Genomic DNA, 18,446 nt, shown 5'->3' on the forward strand with positions numbered 1-18,446 from the left:
TTAAGGTCCTCACCTTGCACGCCCGGGATCCCATATGGGCGCCGGTTCTAATCCCGGCAGCCCCGCTTCCCATCCAGCTCCCTGCTTGTGGCCTGGGAAAGCAGTCGAGGACGGCCCAAAGCTTTGGGACCCTGCACCCGCGTGGGAGACCCGGAAGAGGCTCCTGGCTTTGGATCGGCATAGCATCGACATGGACTGTTGCGCTCACTTGGGGAGTGAATCATCGGATGGAAGATCTTCCTCTCTGTCTCTCCTCTCTGCATATCCGCCTTTCCAATAATAATAATAATAAATCTTTAAAAAAAAACTAAAAAATTTGTGTTTTTTTATTAGTAAAAAAAATCCATAATTATTTAAATTTTCCTTAACGTATTTTATTTAAGTTGGACAAGCAAATACTTCTGAAAGCTGACTTTGGCTCGTAGCTACCAGTTAAGAGGCTGCATCACCTGTTGAAGTGCTGGTGTTGGCTCTGCTCCTGTGCACCCAGGGAGGCGGTGGTGATGGCTACTCACGGAGCCCCTGCTCCCCAGCCGGGAGCCCTGGACGGGGGGCCACCTCCCTGCTTCAGTCCCACAGTACCTGGGGAACAGGCTAGTAGATGGGAGCTGTCAATTTCTCTTGGTATCACAAATTTAATTTTTTTCTACTTTTAAGTTTGTTTCACCTACTTTCACATTTCCAACTATCATCTAGATGCCACCAATTTCCAAATTGATTTCTCAAGCTCTGACATCTTTTCTGAGTTTCACACAGTGTGAACTTATCAAAACTGAAATGGAGTCATTTATGCCTAACTCTAACAGCATGCAGTTGGGAGAAATAAAGCATTCTCATGCACACGTAGTTATGATAAAAACTCTTAGCTTAGAAGGACTCTGGTAAGACCACCTTGCACAAACACCACTATACCCCGACACAAAGAACTCTAAGCCGACACCAGCTCAGCAATCTCCTACCCAACCTTGAACCGATGCTACCCTTGCTACTCATCCCGGTAGGCAAAGACATATGTGTATGACCCCATTTTACCTCTAAAGACATGTCCTTCCTTATCTCTGTGAACAGGCCTAAGATTCAGACACAGCACATACACTCCGGCTTGCCGTCTTCTAATCATTATCAAGAATCATCAAACTTTAAGAAAGCAACTTCTTTCTCCACGCTGACACCATACAATCCACTGTTGAGTCAGCTTTCCCTTTAGGTGTCTAAAACAGACAATTCAAACTCAATATATTTAAACTGAGTTCATGAGCTCCACCTCTTTCTGCATGTCCTGTCTCACAATTTATTCCTTCTTCAGGCTTTTCTTTTTGAGGAATTAACCACCCACTGAATTGTGCTCAGATAAAAAAATGAGAGTTAACCTTGCAGAGGCAGGGAAAGTCACCTGTAGCTCCCAAAAGCACCACAAATAAATGTATAATTTAAGTAAAAAGGAGACTTAAAGGAGACTTAAGACACCTGGCAAAAGAAAATGTTGAAGAAGTTCTGCTCACTTAATACCAACCCACTCTGGCAGTAACTAATCTAATCCAGCAAGAGACCTGCCTTCTGGAAGAGGGCATCTGTCTCCTCATGAGTGCAGACGCCCACAAACCCCTCTGGGCCCCACCTCCAACACCTCCATGCTGAGGGGCTGAGCATGTGATCTCTTTGCCGCATGAACCGAGGTCTCCATCCAGTGTTCTGCCAGACACAAGGCAGCTCAAGGCAGAGTCCAACAGGAGGCAAGTGTAACCAGCACCTACCCAGCTCATACAACCACAAGCCGAAACAAGTCTCACTTCTATGAATTACTGAGCTTCAGGTATTCTGTTAGAGCAACAGAAAACAGACTTCAGGCATACTACAAATATGACACTTGAGATCTCACATGCCTTCTCTCCTTCCTGCTCCCCAAACAGCCATTTTCCTGAAAATCTCAATCTTAATCAACCGCCATCTACCACTCTTTCAGAACACCTCATCGTTCTCTCATTCATGTCTAGCCAGTCTCAACATTCCATTAATTCCACCTCTCCAACATTTTATAAAGACATTCACTATCAGTTCCTAACATTGGCACTTTAGATTCCTCATGATCTCTCAGCAAAGCTCTTCCAGCAGCTACTTACTAGTTCTTACTGTTTGCAATCTTACTAGTACCCTCACTTCCCTTGTGCACGCTGTCCCCTCTACACAACAAACTTTTCCATTTGCAACTTCTTGTCCTTCAAATCTCATTAAATCACTCAGAAATAATCTGACCTCCTTGTAATCAATCATCCAACACTACCAAAATGAACTAATTCATAAATCTAATCAGGTTTTTCTCAAGGCAAAACATTTTCTATAGTTTTCCACTGGTAAAGAATTTATTTACTCATTTATTCAAAAAAACAGTTTCCCAAATAACTGATAAAACTTTAGGCATTAAGTATTTAGCAGAGAATGTGGGAGAAGGTAGGTAGATATTAAATAATCCCCTACACATATGATGACATTATAGTGAAATACAGCAGTCAGAAAGAACAAAAAGGCAGGGGAGAATGCCTGCAGCTGGAGGTCACATTATTCCTGAGTGATTTAATGAGGTCTGAAGGACAAGACAGAAGTTGCGAATGGAAAAGTATGTTGTGGAGAGGGGACAGCATGCACAAGGGAAGTGAGGGCCAGCAGAACTGGAAGTACGCCTATTTGAGAACTTAGTGAGGAGACAGTGGTCTGGGATGAAATTCACAAGATGAAGTCAGGTTACCAGGCTTGGAAGCTAAGGCATGGGCTAAGTCAATTACACAACTATATTTATTTTTTTTTTTTAAGTTTTTCTCTGATTGCTAGCTGAAAACACAGTATAGCCTGACTAGATCTAACATGTCACTTAACAAGTTATTACACTGGTCCAGGAGAGGCAGGCAGTAACAGGCTGTCTCTCTTAATTTTCACAGAAGTTGTTATTTTAGGTAATATAAGCCTGTATTGTGAAGTCCTCAGGACTGGAGGAGCTCAACAAGCTAACTTTCTGCCTGCAAGTGCCAGCATTTCATATGAATACCAGTTCAGGCCCTGGCTGTTAACACTTCTGATCTGGCTCCCTGTAGCCACATGGCAGACCCAGAAGAAGCTCCTGTTCCTGGCTTCCGATCAGTTCAACTCTGACCATTGTGGCCACCTGGGGCAATGAACCAGAATCAGCATATGGAAGATCTCTCTTCTCTCTCGTCTCTTCTCTTTGTAAATCTGCCTTTCAAATACAATTAAGTAAATCTTAAAAACAAACAAATAGCCGTTCTGAAATTTGGGGCACAGAATGTTTCTGTTCAGAGGTCTTACCACAAAAATAATTTATGATGATCTATTTTAATGTAACTTCTCCCAACCTGACTCAATATTTGAGCTTTCTCATACTATCTTTGCTTGCATATACAAAAAGGCCCATTACAGCTTGCACAGTTGACAATGAACTATCACCTCTGGCTATCTGCTTTCAAACTAGTCAACTCCAGTTAACGACATCATCATTTTTCCAGGCATGAATGTCAAACATATGAGTGTTCATTTTATTTTGATTTTTCCTCTTACATTCTATCTAATCTATAAGTTAAGTAGCACCTTAAATTATATATAATAATATCCTATGCCATTGAACTGAATATAAAATATAGCTATACATTCTAGTCAGGACATAAATCTTAACCCATAAAAAGAATGACTAGAGTACTCAGAAACTATAATTCAGTGCATCAAGGGACTTTGAAAGCAACAGGTGTTATTTCTGGCCTACAAGAACAAATCAGGATTACAGGATTACAGAAGCAGGTTTCTCATTCACCTTAAAATTATTTTCTACCTATTGCTCTAGAAAGGTAGTTAAATTACATCTATTTCACACCTAGGAGGTACTATACAACAATAACAAGTTCAACAATACTACTGACTAATAAATCATCCAACACAGGTAAACTTTAGCCAACCAAATCTAGGGGCTTTCGTGCTATTAATATTTTAAAATTTGGGGCCTGGTGCAATAGTGTAGAGGTTAAAGTCCTCGCCTTGAACGCACGGGGATCCTATATGGCACCAGTTCTAATCCCGGCAGCTCCACTTCCCATCCACCTCCCTGCTTGTGGCCTGGGAAAGCAGTCGAGGATGGCTCCTGGCTTTGGATTGGCTGAGCTCCAGCCATTGCAGCCTCTTGGGGGGTGAACCATTGGATGAAAGATCTTCCTCTCTGTCTCTCCTCTTCTCTGTATATCTGCCTTTCCAATAAAAAAATCAATAAATCTTTAAAATTTTTTTTAAAAATAAGTATGTAAAATACGATAACCAAGTGCCCTTTTAAATGAAGGAAAATAATCAGTATCATTCTAAGTTATTCTTGTTGGCTTAATATTACTAAGATTACTGGGCCAAAATGTACTTAAACTAGCTCAGAAAATTCCCAAATAAGTTAGTATGTCATTTGCCTGAATTCCAAACAGCCTAAAACAGTCGTCCTTGCTCCAATCTTAGCTTTCAGAATGTCCTCCTCTGCCAGACCTTCTCTTTGCTACAGCTAGTATGATGGCAATGAGGCCTGGTAAACAAGCAATCCATCTTCCGGTTACATGGAAGGCTTTTAGAGCGATTCAATGCCATTCCTAATTCAGAAAGTACAGCGGAGGTGGAAACCATTTTCCCCTCTTACTGGTGGCTTTCAAGTTTATCACTGGGGTCTATAACTATATTCCTTACAGTTAAATCTACCAGGAGTTTAATCACCAGGTATGTGGGATATAAAAACTAGTATCACTGGAGCTGTCACTGTAGCACAATGGGTAAAGCTACCATCTGTGACATCATCTCATGAGGCTCACAGTTAGTTTCCATCTGCTCTCCTTCCAAACTAGCTCCCCCACTAATGGCCTGGGAAGAGTAACGCAAGATGGCCAAGTTTTTGGGAATTGCCACCCACGTGGGAAATCAGGAAAAGACTTGTGCCACCTGGCTCCTGGCTTCAGCCTGGTCAGCCCTAACCACTGTGGCCATCAGGAGAATGAATCAGTGGACAGCAGATCTCTCTCTTTCACTTTCTTACTCTGACTTGCAAAACTAAAAATAAGTTAAAAAAAAAAAAAACATTATCATAGCAACTTGTAAAACAGAAATATAACTATGTTCAAATCATTTTCCCTAAGTGTCCAAGGAGGCAATAACTGCTAACCTCACACTTAGAGTTCAAGAGTTTCATGACACACACCTAAAACTTAAATATGGATACAGTTCATATCCATTACAATACTACTGTAGAGAGAGCAAATTTAAAACTGACATGAATGGCCATGGGTAGTAATTAACTTAGCTTGCATAATAAATAATTTGTATAGGTCAAAAAAGTCCTTTGTGCACAATACTACTTGGTATATTTTAATTCACAAAATACTGACTTTAAGACCATCATCAAAATGGAATGCTATGAGAAAGCGACAAGGAGCTCTGTATATGCATTGCATTAAAGCTATGGCTGGATGGGCATAGCGCATCTCCTGTTGCACGCACCCTGTTGCTCATCAAGTGACATGGATCCGAGCTGTTTGTTAACCACAGAAGAAGGAGAATCTGAAACAAAAATGAGATTTCAACTTAAAACTGCACGGCAATGTCATGATCATCTCTAAGCTTTAGAAACAAATACGTAAGATAGGGAACAGAAGTAAGCACTGTGTTATGTTTTCCAAGCAGTGAGTAAGCAGGGCCACGTGCTTAAAATGTTATTTCAGGCAAGCATTTAGCAATTCTGAATGAGAAAATATTCTACTTTCATGCATATACCCTTTTTCAAGTTCATTCAGCACAAGCACAAAGTGTAAGGCAGATATCAGAAATGGGGAAATCTCCAGAAGACCCTTGCCCTTTTCAAGTTGCCTTTCTAGCTCGTCAAGGCTCAGCGTCCCTCAGCTGTGGAGGCTTCCCAGCATGAAATGAGATGTTCCCTCCACTTGGCGGGATATGTGCTGCACTGTGAGCGGAGTGAGGTGCTCAAACCGATTAGACAACAAAAGCGACTTATTAGGAAAATAATCAATGGTGTAACTGCCCTTACAGAAACAAACAGCTTTTAAAACTCTATAGTATATTGTGCACAGAGAGATAATATTGTGAAGGTTTGGGTTTCTTTCTAGAGCACCGGGTGGAAGGTTAAGAGAGGCAAGGAGAAGGCTTCATGTTTCAGCTTTAGATTTTCTACATTAGCTTCAAATAGAATAGCTTTGTTTTTATCTTTTGGAAATGCTGGTTTGCTTTCTAAGAATTTATTTTATAAACGGGTTCCGGTGATTTAAGAATACTGATATAAATGAAAGTAGTACAACTGTCTGGAATTTGAAAGCATTGAGTCTAAACCTGATTCTGAAAATAATCAGCAACATTTTTAGGCTCAAGCTGCTTTTCTTCTTTCTGATCAGCCTAAGGGTCAAGACAGCAGGAATTATAGACTGAGCAATTCTAAGACAAAAACGCCTCCAAAATCTAAAACTTTGAGCACATGACACTACAAGCAGCAAATCCCAAAGCTGCTGTCATGACAGGCTGCAATCCAAACACAGGTATGCTGAAAATACCGGATAAATTACCTCCAGGCCGTGTGTAAGATACTGAGACATCCAACAAATGTTGTGCTTAGGTGTGGGTCTCATCCCAAGGACATTTTATCATATTAATGCAAATGTTCCAAAATCAGAAAACAGGTGGAACCTGACTCACTACTACTCAGCATTTTGGAGCAGAGACACAGAACCTGTGGCCGGAAGTGGCTCCTTCTAATTCCTGCTTAGGTCTCGGTGGGACGTGGTAAAAGAAAAACATGAGTAACAAGTATAATCCTCCCTCAAAAGTAAAATAAATACTTAGCTTCTAATATCCTTTGCTACAGTTCTTAGTAAATTATGTTCATAAAATACTTCTGACTAATCACATTTCAGCTCACAATGGCATTTCATCAAATTCACTCCTCTCAAACAGGTGTTTTCAAGAAACCTGCCTGAACCAGACAGCTAAGTGAAGCTGGGAGTATATCCTAAATTCTGATACACCCTAAATCAACTTTATGTCACTGGACTACTTGTTCTTTTAATACCAACAGTTTTGATAACATTTAATTACCTAATAGCTTTTATTATCCTACTCATCACCTCTTTAGCACAACTTTCAGTTAAACAAATCGATTCCACACTAAAAGTGGATGCAATGGCATCTCAGCCAATTTCCCAATCTGTGCAAGCTTTCCTTTCCTTTCTAAGACTTCCCATTTATTCATCTCAGAGTTAGAGTCAATATTTCCATCAATGTTATTTTTGAAGACTAGATCAGCTGGTCTTTAGAAATAGATTTAGAAAAAACTAACGGAATACAACTCCATGAAATTAATATTGGAAAAACTCCTGAGAAGTAGCTTGAAGAATATTTTCCACCCTTTTATATTTGTAAGCCAATTCATTGCATTTTCATTTATTAAAATCCCTAAATATTATAAGCTCTCCAAGAAACCTTCCCTTTAAATATTTAACTTTTCCAGAACTACCATGAGATATACAAATCTTACTACAGTAAAATGCACCTCATTTTATTTCCAAAAATTTAGAAAGAAACTGAAAATATACAGTGATGTAGGAGCTACTAGTATGCTGTTACTTTTATGAAACTGTACTTTCAAACTCTTGGGGAATTTACAAAAAGAAAGAGCATTAAACAGGAAAGGTTTGCTTTCTCACTTCACAATCTGGCATATATTTTGTCTGTTTTGGGGAAACTGTTGTTCCTTCCCTCTCCCCTTCTTTGGGAAGAAATCCTTCGTGGTCATAGCTTCTAGGGAGCATGCAACTGCTTCTGAAAGGATTATTTTCCTGTCACATGAAGATTTTAGGTGACATGTTTTTAGATCAGTAGGTATTCAAAAACTCAGTGCCCACAACCATCAGATCAGACCTGAGATGTGCTGCAGCGAGTGAAGCTGCCACCTGTGGTGCCAGCATCTCACGTGGTCCCAGCTACACGCTGCTCCACCCGCCGTCCAAGAGACCAGCAGAAGATGGTCCGGGTCTTTGCGCCCCTGCACCCATGTGGGACAGCTGGAAGAAATTTCTGACTCCTGGCTTTGGTCTGTCCCAGTATGTTGTGGTCATTTAGGGAGAGAACCAGTGGATAGAAGCACTCTCTTGCTCTCTCTTTTCTTCTCTCTTTGTAACTCTTTCCAACACAGAAATCTTAAAATAATATTAAGTATCAGAACAGCTAACATGCAAAAAATGAAATTACCAGTTCAGCTGGATGGCTGCAGTTATTTGCCTACTTAAGCTCAGCTCTCTGAATATCTTCTAGAAATCACAAAATAAGATTCTGTATAAATGGTCCAATGATAATTTATTATAAAATATAATGGGGCCCAGGCAGTTTACAGCAAGTATTTTGAAATATAGTATTACTTTTAAAGTAAAGATAAACTTCAAGAAAAAGCACATTCAGTACAAAACTCAGCATGTCTCATGGTCAATTTCCTTTTTATAAATAACAACAACTTCAGCCACACTTCCTTGGTTCAAATGTGCCTTTTCTACTCAATAATAATATAACTCAGGGAAAATTATTTGATTTAGAGTCTCATTGTCTCAACTACAAAATGGGGATAATTTCAGTACCTATCACATAGTATTCTAATGAAAACTTAACAATATTACATATAAACGACTTACATAACACAACTGATATCACTCTTAGCCTGTTTTTCTGAGCTGTGATGTTCAAAGAAAGATAAAGGTATAAAGCTGTTCTGGAAAAATGCAGATTATTACAATGGTTAACACTCTAGAGGACACCCTGTTGTCTTGCTTAGGACCAGCTTAGCCATTCAAGCTGGTAAGGAGTGTCTGCAGAAACAGAATATATCCCACTCGATGCACTATCTACTCTTAAGCACTAAAAACACGGGTCCAACTCTCATTCTGCAAAGTCCTACATAATGTGACTGTCATTCTGGACACTGCGGGGGAATCTGATGCTGCAGGGAGCCTGCTTGCACAGGATCGGGTAAGTGCTGATTTTTTCCAATATGGCTCAGTTTTGAAAAGCCCCTTTTTCAAAAATAATCTCCAATGTCTTATACCCTTTGTGGGTACAAAAGTTTCTTTCTTTCTTTCTTGCCAATTGGCAAAACCGTGCCATAAAGTGAAAAAACAGTTCCTACCTGACCCTCTCTATGCTGGCTCCATGCTCCAGTGGGGCTCTGTGGTGATGGGGGGGGGCCAGTACCAGCAGACTCCACAGGGTGCTGTCACTCTGAGCAGGAGCCAGCAACCCATGACTTCTGGGGACCTGAAATGGAAAAAAAGTTGGGCTTAAAATCAGCCAGCTATATGCTGAATGTCTTTGCCATAGCATTTTAGGGAATTTATTGATAAACGTACATTCAGCTCTTTCAAAACTCTGAATGTTATCAACCTTACATGGCTTTAAGGGCATTCTGAAGTAGTAAATGAAACATAAGTAAGAATATACTATGTATACTGCTTTCTGTAATATAAAAAATGATACATACACAGTACTGGCTCACCCAGGCATTTACTATAAATCTTGGCAGATTTATTTAAAGAATTGGGAAACTGAGGCTTAAAGTAATCAAAAAATAACCTCTTCAAGAGTATCTAGCCATAGGCCCAAGGCTGACGTACTGCAGTGATGTGATGAAAGTAAATTTAACACCTTGTAGAGGAGAAAAAAAATCCTAAAAGACTATTACAAGTTGTAATGTATTTCCAAAAATTATTAAAAAAAAGTTATGACATATTTCCTTGAAGTCTATAAAGATATACTTGGCAACAGTTAAATACAAAAGGGGTGAAAGTGTGGTATGGTAAATTAAGCAGCTGCTTGCGATATCCACATCCCATATTAAAGCCCCAAGTCGGCTCCTGGCTCCTCCGCTCTAATCCGGCTCCATGCTACTGCATCCTGAGGTAGCAAAGGTGGCTCCAATGCGTGGGTATCTGTCACCAACATGGGAAATGTAACCAGCGCTGCGGGCTCTCAGTTTCATCCTGGCCTGGTTCTGGTCATTTCAGGCACTTAGGAAGTCAGCAGACAGAAGACTGCCTCTCTTTCTTCTACTCTGCTTTTCATGTAGATAAGGTAAATACATTTTTTTTTAATGAAGCATCTCACTGTGGTTTTTTTTTTTTTTTTGAATGAGTAAGGTAAAAAATCCATAAAGCCAATATAATCTGAGTTTGAACAACTATATGTGGTTCTGAAGATAATCATTTATTTCTAACAGATTGCAATTTTTTAAAGCTCAACAAGGATTCAGACTCCCAAAGCAACTAGCGACTAGCTTTGGGGGTGACATGAGTCAGCAAGCAGGTGGACTACTACTCGTTATCTTCCTTCATGCTGAAATGTGAACAGCATCACTCTCAAATATTCTGTGTTAGAATTTTCGCAAAAGAGTAATGAAAACGTTCAAAACAAGGGTTGGGGAAGAAAAACCATTGTCTCAACATCTTTTAATATCTATTTTACATAGTTAGTTTTAAACTGCAATTTGAAACCAAGAGTGATATCATCTCAGATGGTGCTCTAGAGCGATGTTTTAGTTTCAACTGCCAAGAAACACTGGCACTGGACAGACAACGTCCCATCCGGGAGTATCATTAACCGCATCAACCTTCTTCCCGTCTGATATCACAGCAGGCAGATTATTTCTGCAGAAGGGTTCAATCACACTACTCTACAGAAATCAGGGACTATCAATTCATCTTAACACGTTTAAGATTTGTGTGAAAGCAGTACTGTGGTGTGGCAAGCAAAGCTGTTGCTTGAGGCACAGCATTCCATCAGGGTGCTGGTTTGAGTTCCAGCTACTCCACTTCCCACGCGGATCTGTGCTAACACGCCCTAGGAAAGTACTGAGTGTCTGCACAGATGCAGGAGACTCCTGCTTTCAGATCACAGAAGCTCCTGGCTTCAGAGCAGCCCAGCTCAGGCCACTGTGGCCATTTAGGAAGTCAACAGGGACGGAAGACCTCTCCCATCACTCTGTATAACTATGCTTTTCAAATAAATATATAAATCTTTACCTTTTTTTATCAGTCCTACATTTTCAAAGGAAAATGTTTCCCAGACAATGCTAAATTTAACTTTGTTAGTTTACAAACAGTAGTATCTCCTACAAATAGTTAAAATCCAGAAATACTTTAGTAGATGGGGAGATAATTTAAAAATCACTTTTTGCAGTATGGTTTACAGCTATTCCACATTTTTCCATGAAAATACTAAAATCTAAAATCCTAATTGTGGTATTTACTTGACGCTATAACTGACTTTCAAGTAAAATAAATATATATATATATATATTTTAAACAGAAGTAGTACTAGCAAATGAACACAGTCTGGTTGGGACTTCACATGTTAACAGAGGAAGATATAGCTAAAGTACCTCACCTTGCAGGTGGAAGGGGCATCATTCTTTGAGTGTCAACACTGGCATTTCTAATGACTGTTTTACACAGGCAGTCTCAGAGGTTCAAGAATGTTTTTAGTAACAAACAAACAACAAAAAAAGATAATTCTTAGTTTTCCACCCACTCAACTTCAGTATTTTTTAAATGCTGATGTACTGTGCTGGAATTGTGGCACGACAGATTAGTAAAGCCACCTCCTTTGACACCAGCAACCCATATGCACACAAGTTCAGCTCCCAACTGCTGCCCCACGGCTGATCCAGCTCCCTGTGAGTGTGCCTGGGAAAGCAGGGGAAGATGGCCCGAGTACCTGGGCCCCTCTTACTCACGAGGGAGACCCAGAGAATGGTTTCTGATTCCTGGTTTTGGCCTAACCCACTTCACAGCTATTGCAATGATCTGGGGAGTGAACCAGTCAACGGAAGATCTTTCCCTCTACCACTATACTATTTGTAACTTTATTTTTCAAATGAATAATATCTTTAAAAATACTGATTCAGAGACGCTTTATTTTCCTTTTTATTGGTGTTTAGGTCTGTTTTTGTTTTCAAAGTACTTTGGTTAGCATTATACATAACACAAAATCATAGATTGTTTCATTAAGAAACATCATAATAATCTGATCAAATTTTCTGGTTGTTAGTTTTAAGCACAGAAAAATGTATTTCCCCACAGAAAAAGAAGAAATCAGACGCCTTGCTTGGCTGTGTTTCCTCCACTAAAATCACATTCATGATCTGCCTCAGATATCATAACTATAATCCAGTGTTTTACATTTATTTTATTTTGTCACAGCATTTACTACAAACAACAGATTGGTGAAGGGGCCTTCCAGTTCTGTCAAGTTCTAGCAGACTACCCTCAAATAATTGATAGTTCTCAATGTAAATAATGCCCAAGTCCCTTACTCATTTCAGGGGCAGAATTCTACATTCATTGGTGTGAGACCCTCTTGACACATTTCCACTCCTAAATACAAGGTTTACACGCCTACCATAATACCTAAACTATAGGATTTACAGTACCTAATCTCCATCTTGAAATAACTAAGCTGGCACATTATTTTGGGTTTTGCTGTGTTCATTTTTCTCAACAAATTTATATTGAGTATCATGAGCTTTCTGGTCATAAAAGAACAGGGTCATTAAAATGCTCAATAAAAAGATAAAAGCACAAATTTTTACTGTTTGATCACAATGTGATCACATCAGGACAGGACCATGAGTACTTCATCTGTCCTACATATAAGACAGCTGATTAGGCAGAGAGTAAGAAGGGGCTGGCACAGTGGCACAGCAGGTAAATCTTCTGCCTGAGAAACTGGCATTCCACTTGGGTGCCAATTGTGATCCAGATCTCTGCTAACACACTTGAGAAACCAGTGGAAGATGGTCCAAGTGCTTCGCCCCTGCATCCATGAGACCTGGAAGCAGCTCCTGGGTCCTGGCTTTAGCCTGGTCCCTGCCCCAAGCTGTAGCCATCTTGGGATGTAAGCCAACTGATGGGCGGTCTCGTGCTCGCTCTCTCTCTCTCTGTAACTTTGCCTTTCAACAGTAACTCTAAAAGATAGTGACATTTTTCAAATGTTGACAGAGGAAGAATTAAGTTGGAACAGTAATATGCCCAAATGCTAGACTACAAGATTCATATAGGCATATTGGTTAACTAGTGAATAACAATAATGATAATAACAACAATAAACAGCTAGCACCCATAAGATACAGATCTATTTAAACATTAAGGAAATGTGAATAACAGTATGCATGTAGGCTCTAGCATCACTACAGGACTACGAAAAACTATTTTATTTTGGGCAGGCAATTTGGCATACAAGTAAAAGGTCAGCTGAAATGGCCCTAACCCACTATGAGCCCTGATTTAAGCTCCAGGTCCAGTTCCTGCTTCTAGGCAGCCAGTGGGTGGTGGCTTAGTAAGTGGAACCCTGGCCCTGACACCCATTAGCATACATGAGGGTGGGTACTTGGCCTCTGGGCACCCCTAGCATCAGCAGCGTTTTAGGAGTGAACCAGCAAACCGTAGCAGGTACCTTCTTCTCTCCCCACTCCTACCTGAATCCAGTAAGCAGGGATAGGGAAGCGGACAGAGGATGGGGTTTCTAGCTCCTCCCTTCAGCACAGACCCAGCTGTTGCGGTCAGCTGAGGACTAAACTAGCAGATGGAGAGCCCTCTCTAGCTCACTCACTGTTATTCTGACTCTCCAAGATACACATATATATTAAGACTAATATGTTGGCTATAGCAATAGTAAATGTGTATTGAAGTAAGTTTTTTTTAAAAACCATCCCATATATTCATCACTCTGGGAAATGCTACTACCATTTGACCCTCTAAGAGCTAGGCTCAACAACCATCATGTGCAAGGAAGGGTGGCGGAAGCTGCAAGCACATTAGCTTTCTGTTTCCAAGGGGGAAAGGGAAGCTTATTGCACAGCAGCAGTATTAAAGAGCAGTTCTAGCAGCTGCTTAAGGACGCTTGGCAGTAACAACCTGCAGCATGAGGGTCGTGGGGAGAGCCCTCACACGGAGCCTGACCGGGAGGAGAAGCCTGCTCCTGGGCCTGGGCAGCCAGCTCCTGCTGCCTCTGCTGCTCAGCCTTCTTAAGCCTCAGTTGTTGCAGGCGCTTACGGAGCAAAGCTATCTCAGGCCCCCTTAAAAACTCTGACACAAATAGGGAAAGAAAGGTGAGAAAGACAGTGAGAAAACAGAAAGGAACAAGCATGTGATAACACATTAAAGAGAGGAAAGATACGAATAAAACATGTCTCATTAGATTTTACTGAAAATTACCAAAAGAAATCTTAGCTTGACCAGTAAAACATAAACTACATGTATACATCCTTAAACTATGATGAATCAAATATAAAAATTTCTCAAGGAATGTTTTAGCAAACAGGATAAAAATAAAGTCCTGTATAAGCAAAATTTAAAGTCAACATTTCGTCACTAAATTAACCATTTTTTAAAGCAAAATGATAGCAAGGAAAAACAAATGTTGAAAACATCACCGAAATATTCTAACCTATATAGAGAACTTTTAAGCTACCTCACTAATTCCAATCAATAATTACTAAAATTGCTAAAACGATGAGGTTATTATACATTTAGACGTATCTTAGAATGTATTAGAGCTCCTTAAAAGCTGTCAAGTTACACATTCTTCAGATAAATGTCACTTTTGATGTTAGAATTGTCATTTATATTTTAAACTGAAAAAAAATTACATAATCAATATCACATCTGAAGAAGTGATTAGAGACCTGTGATGTAGCGCAACAGGCTAAGTAACCATTTGCAGTGTTGGTATCCCATTTAACAATGTGGATTCCAGCCTTGGCTTCTGCTCCAGTTTTCTGCAAATGTGCCTGGAAGGCCGCAAAAAAACAAACAAACAACAAAAAACCACATGGCCCAAGTATTGAGGCCCTGTCACCACCTGGGAGACCAGCACGGCGTCCCTGCCTCCTAGTTTGGCCTGGCTTAGTCCTGGCTCTGTGGCTAATGAGCCAGCAGTGAAAGTTCTCTCTTCCTCTCCATCAATCTGCCTTTCAAATAAATAAGTCATTACAAAAAAGGTCACAGGTGTTTCTGAAAAGAATTAAAAATAATAAGAAACCCTGCAAGAAGCTATTGTTTCATTGTGTCCTATGGAGGAAAACTGCGCAAGTAAGAGAGACAGTAGAAGCAACAGTTGTTATACCTCCGGGCCATGAAGGTGAGAACCACACGGCTATCTGAAGGCAAACACTACCAGCTGAGGGAAGAACAAGTGTAACTGTTCAAGCAGGATGTGCATTAGCACATCAAATAGATTTCCAAGAAAAAGGAGGCACAACTCATTGATAGCTTGGATGTAAAGTGATTCCACTGATTCTGGGTCAGGTCAAAGAAAAAACAGTAGACATTTGTTGCTATGGCAAAAAATGAAGGAAAAACAAGTAGCAAATGGCGTGAAGCAAAGAATCGATAGGCATTCTTGTGGAGAAATTAAGTAGGGACATGGGTAAAAGAGCATAGAATTCAGAGCAATAAATGTGGATGTCACTTGAAGACTCCTAAAGATGAATCAATGACAGAGAAGAGGTCTAACAGCTACTTAACATTTAAGAGGAGAAAAAAACCTCCGGAAAGTATAAGAGGGTCTTGGAGAAGTACGTCGTGAACAGAGTTCCACAGGCTAAGTAATGAGAGTGAGTCAAGAAGGCTGGCAGACAGAGTTCTCTTGAATGCTGCTCAAACACTGCCAGGTAACAAACAGCTCTAGTCACAGATCACGCGCCACTGCAAGTTACTGACACCTGGACAGGAATTCTGTGAAACGTCAGAGACCAAACCCAACTGCAATAAGTGCAAAAGAAGGGCAGGTGTTGAAATAGACACACAGCACAGATATTCTGCAGGAGTCTTGCTGTTGGTGCTGAACAGAGAAACTGGAGACGGTTGTGGGGGGCGAAGGGCCAAAGGAGGTGTGTGTGCTTCAGTTGGTGGGGAAATACGCAAACTCACCATCTCATGGAGAATGTTTCATTGCGGGTGGAGGGGGAGGGATCGTGCTTGAAAAGAAACAGTTAACTGCAGAAAAGATGTCCTTGAATGGACCAAGGAAGAAAGATTAGATGACAGGAGGAACTGGTTTTGGTTCAACTATAAACAAAGGACAGGCAAAGAATATGGGCAGAGAGGTCAACAATTGTAGATTTGGGTTAGAAATACATAAAATGTATCTCAGGAACATCAGCAGTAAATTAGCAAAACTCCCAAATAATCTTGGCTTTTCATATATAGATTGTGAAGGCATAAGATGTGCTGTACTATTTTGGGAATCGGTGATGTCAGAGACAGGTATAAACTCTTGCTACTGTGATCCCTGGTTGTAAGGAATTTGATTGAATTAGCAATTGGTGGTTAAGATTTACTATGTGTTGGGGCCCGGCGTGATAGCGTAATGATTAAGGTCCTCGCATTGAACTTGCCAGGATCCCATATGGGCGATGCTTCTGAACCCGGCAGCTCCACTTCCCATCCAGCTCCCTGCTTGTGGCCTGGGAAAGCCTTGGGACCCTGCACCTGTGTGGGAGAACCAGAAAGAAGTTCCTGACTTCTGGTTTCAGATCGGTGCAGCTCCAGCCCTTGCGGCCACGTAGGGAATGAATCATTGGACGGATCTTCCTCTCTGTATTCTCTGCCTTTCCAATAAAATAAATAAGTCTTAAAAAAAAAAAAAAAGATTTACTATGTGACCCAAGCAGCACCACAATCTCTCGTACGTGATTACTTCCTGAAAACCTTCCAGCATCGAGTCAAGTGGCGTTCACGGACAGCAATGCTCGACAGCACGGTGCCTGACACCTTCTCTGCAGCCAGCGCAGCAGCAGTGCTTGTGGCAACACGAAGCGCTGGTACACAGCCATAAGGTCCACTGTTCTATACATCTACCATAAAAATACATCACGTTCAATGTTGCTTTAAAAAAAGAGCAACAGTATAAAAAATTCACCCAGTTTCATTAAAATTTCTAGCTCTCTATTCCAAATGTACCCAGAGATATTCTATGTGACCCTGAGCCCTTTTTCTAGAAACACTTAGTGACTTTAGATGTATATATACAGTGATGTTTAGAACTTAGAAAAAATAAGATGTCGTTATAAAATTATTATGAACCATCTATTCAATGTTGCCAGTGTTTTTCAAAGAAAAATATACCTCGTTTAAAGGTTAATTCAATGATGATGTTTTCAACTTAATTTAAAAAGGGAGGGGGGGGGAAGAAGGCCAGGAAAACACCTTAACACATAATTAACTAGGAAAGGCAACTATAGAATTTGGCCTCTAATCAAACATACCAGATTAAAAACCTATCCTGCTAACAGCTTGCAGCTATACACACTCTTTGGAAATGCATATACATATTGTTCATAAGTGTGAGTAAATTTGGAAAAGCAGGTCTTGCTAACTTAAGCCAAATTGAAAAATGTAAACACAGTGGATACAATGAGCTGAATTTTGAAAGCAATACATACAACAGAGTAGCAGGAAATTTGTTCTTCCACCCCCTGAAACTATTAGCCCTACTCTTGTGCTCTCTGAAAAGACTGCACTATTTTAACAGCTTAATTGTTCTGTAGTAGAATAATAAAAACAGCTCATGTTGACACTACGAAGGTCTAATTAGTTCTAACTTCACATTCTAATTCTACAATACATAGGGGCTTCCTCCTGGACACTAGATTTGGAAGTACTTTGTCTATCTTCTACAAATCTGTCATTCTTTATATTTCTTGTCCTCATGATCTCTGTGCATTTTGTTTTGTCTTAAAACTTGTCAATCCTTCACTGATTTTCACTGATTCCAGGAAGAGTAATGAGTTATAAACAATTCAAAGTAAAAGGAAAATTAGAGGAAGACAAGTGTTGGACCTAGACATTAAGACATGGCGTTGAGATGCCCACATCCCTGTGAGGAGGAGTGCCTGGGCTGGAACATGAGCCCTTCTTCTGAGCTCAAGCACTTGGGTCCTGGGGGCCCTCAGGGGAGATCTGAATGGAGTTCTTCGGTTCCGCTTGGATTTGGCTCAGTCCTGGTGCTATATGCATTTGGACAAATGACCAGCTGATGGGAGCCCTCTGTCTCTTTCTCAAATTTACACAGCTAAATAAACAAGGCAAATTAAACGTTTTTATGAGTTCTTTACAAGAAACATTGCTACACGTAGATTTCAAAATAGAAGAAAAGATTGCCTATGGGATTTATAAAAGATCTTTTTTGAGTGGCATTTGAAATAAGAGCCAAGAAAAAAGGAGTTGGCTATGTAACAAACTGGGGAAGGTACAAGAATGATAACAAACGCTCATAAAAAGAAGGGAGAGGGAAGTAGAAGACAGCCCCCCTCCCCAAAAATGGTGAGAAAAAACATGCAAAAGATACATGGCATATTAAAATGACTGAGAGGAAAC

The 18,446-nt window shown here is 40.3% G+C and overlaps 1 protein-coding gene across 12 annotated transcripts in view; it reads right to left on the reverse strand.

The window, feature by feature from the left end:
- Nucleotides 1–18,446, reverse strand: part of DCAF6 (DDB1 and CUL4 associated factor 6) — a 110,807-nt gene that overhangs the window by 39,033 nt on the left and 53,328 nt on the right. For 5 of the 12 annotated variants that reach the window (XM_040987559.1, XM_040987554.1, XM_040987553.1 and 2 more), the window contains one exon: nucleotides 5,524–5,583. The exons of 4 other annotated variants lie outside the window; for them this stretch is intronic. In XM_040987559.1, coding sequence (XP_040843493.1) covers nucleotides 5,524–5,583 — 60 coding nt within the window. Of the gene's footprint in view, nucleotides 1–5,523; nucleotides 5,584–13,982; nucleotides 14,154–18,446 lie in introns of all 12 variants that reach the window. 3 more of the 12 variants (XM_040987549.1, XM_040987547.1, XM_040987548.1) reach the window with 1 other exon arrangement.

This window comes from Ochotona curzoniae, unplaced genomic scaffold, assembly GCF_017591425.1.
Source record: "Ochotona curzoniae isolate NIBS_2020 unplaced genomic scaffold, NIBS_Ocur_1.0 contig_4754, whole genome shotgun sequence".
NCBI classification, from domain to species: domain Eukaryota; kingdom Metazoa; phylum Chordata; class Mammalia; order Lagomorpha; family Ochotonidae; genus Ochotona; species Ochotona curzoniae.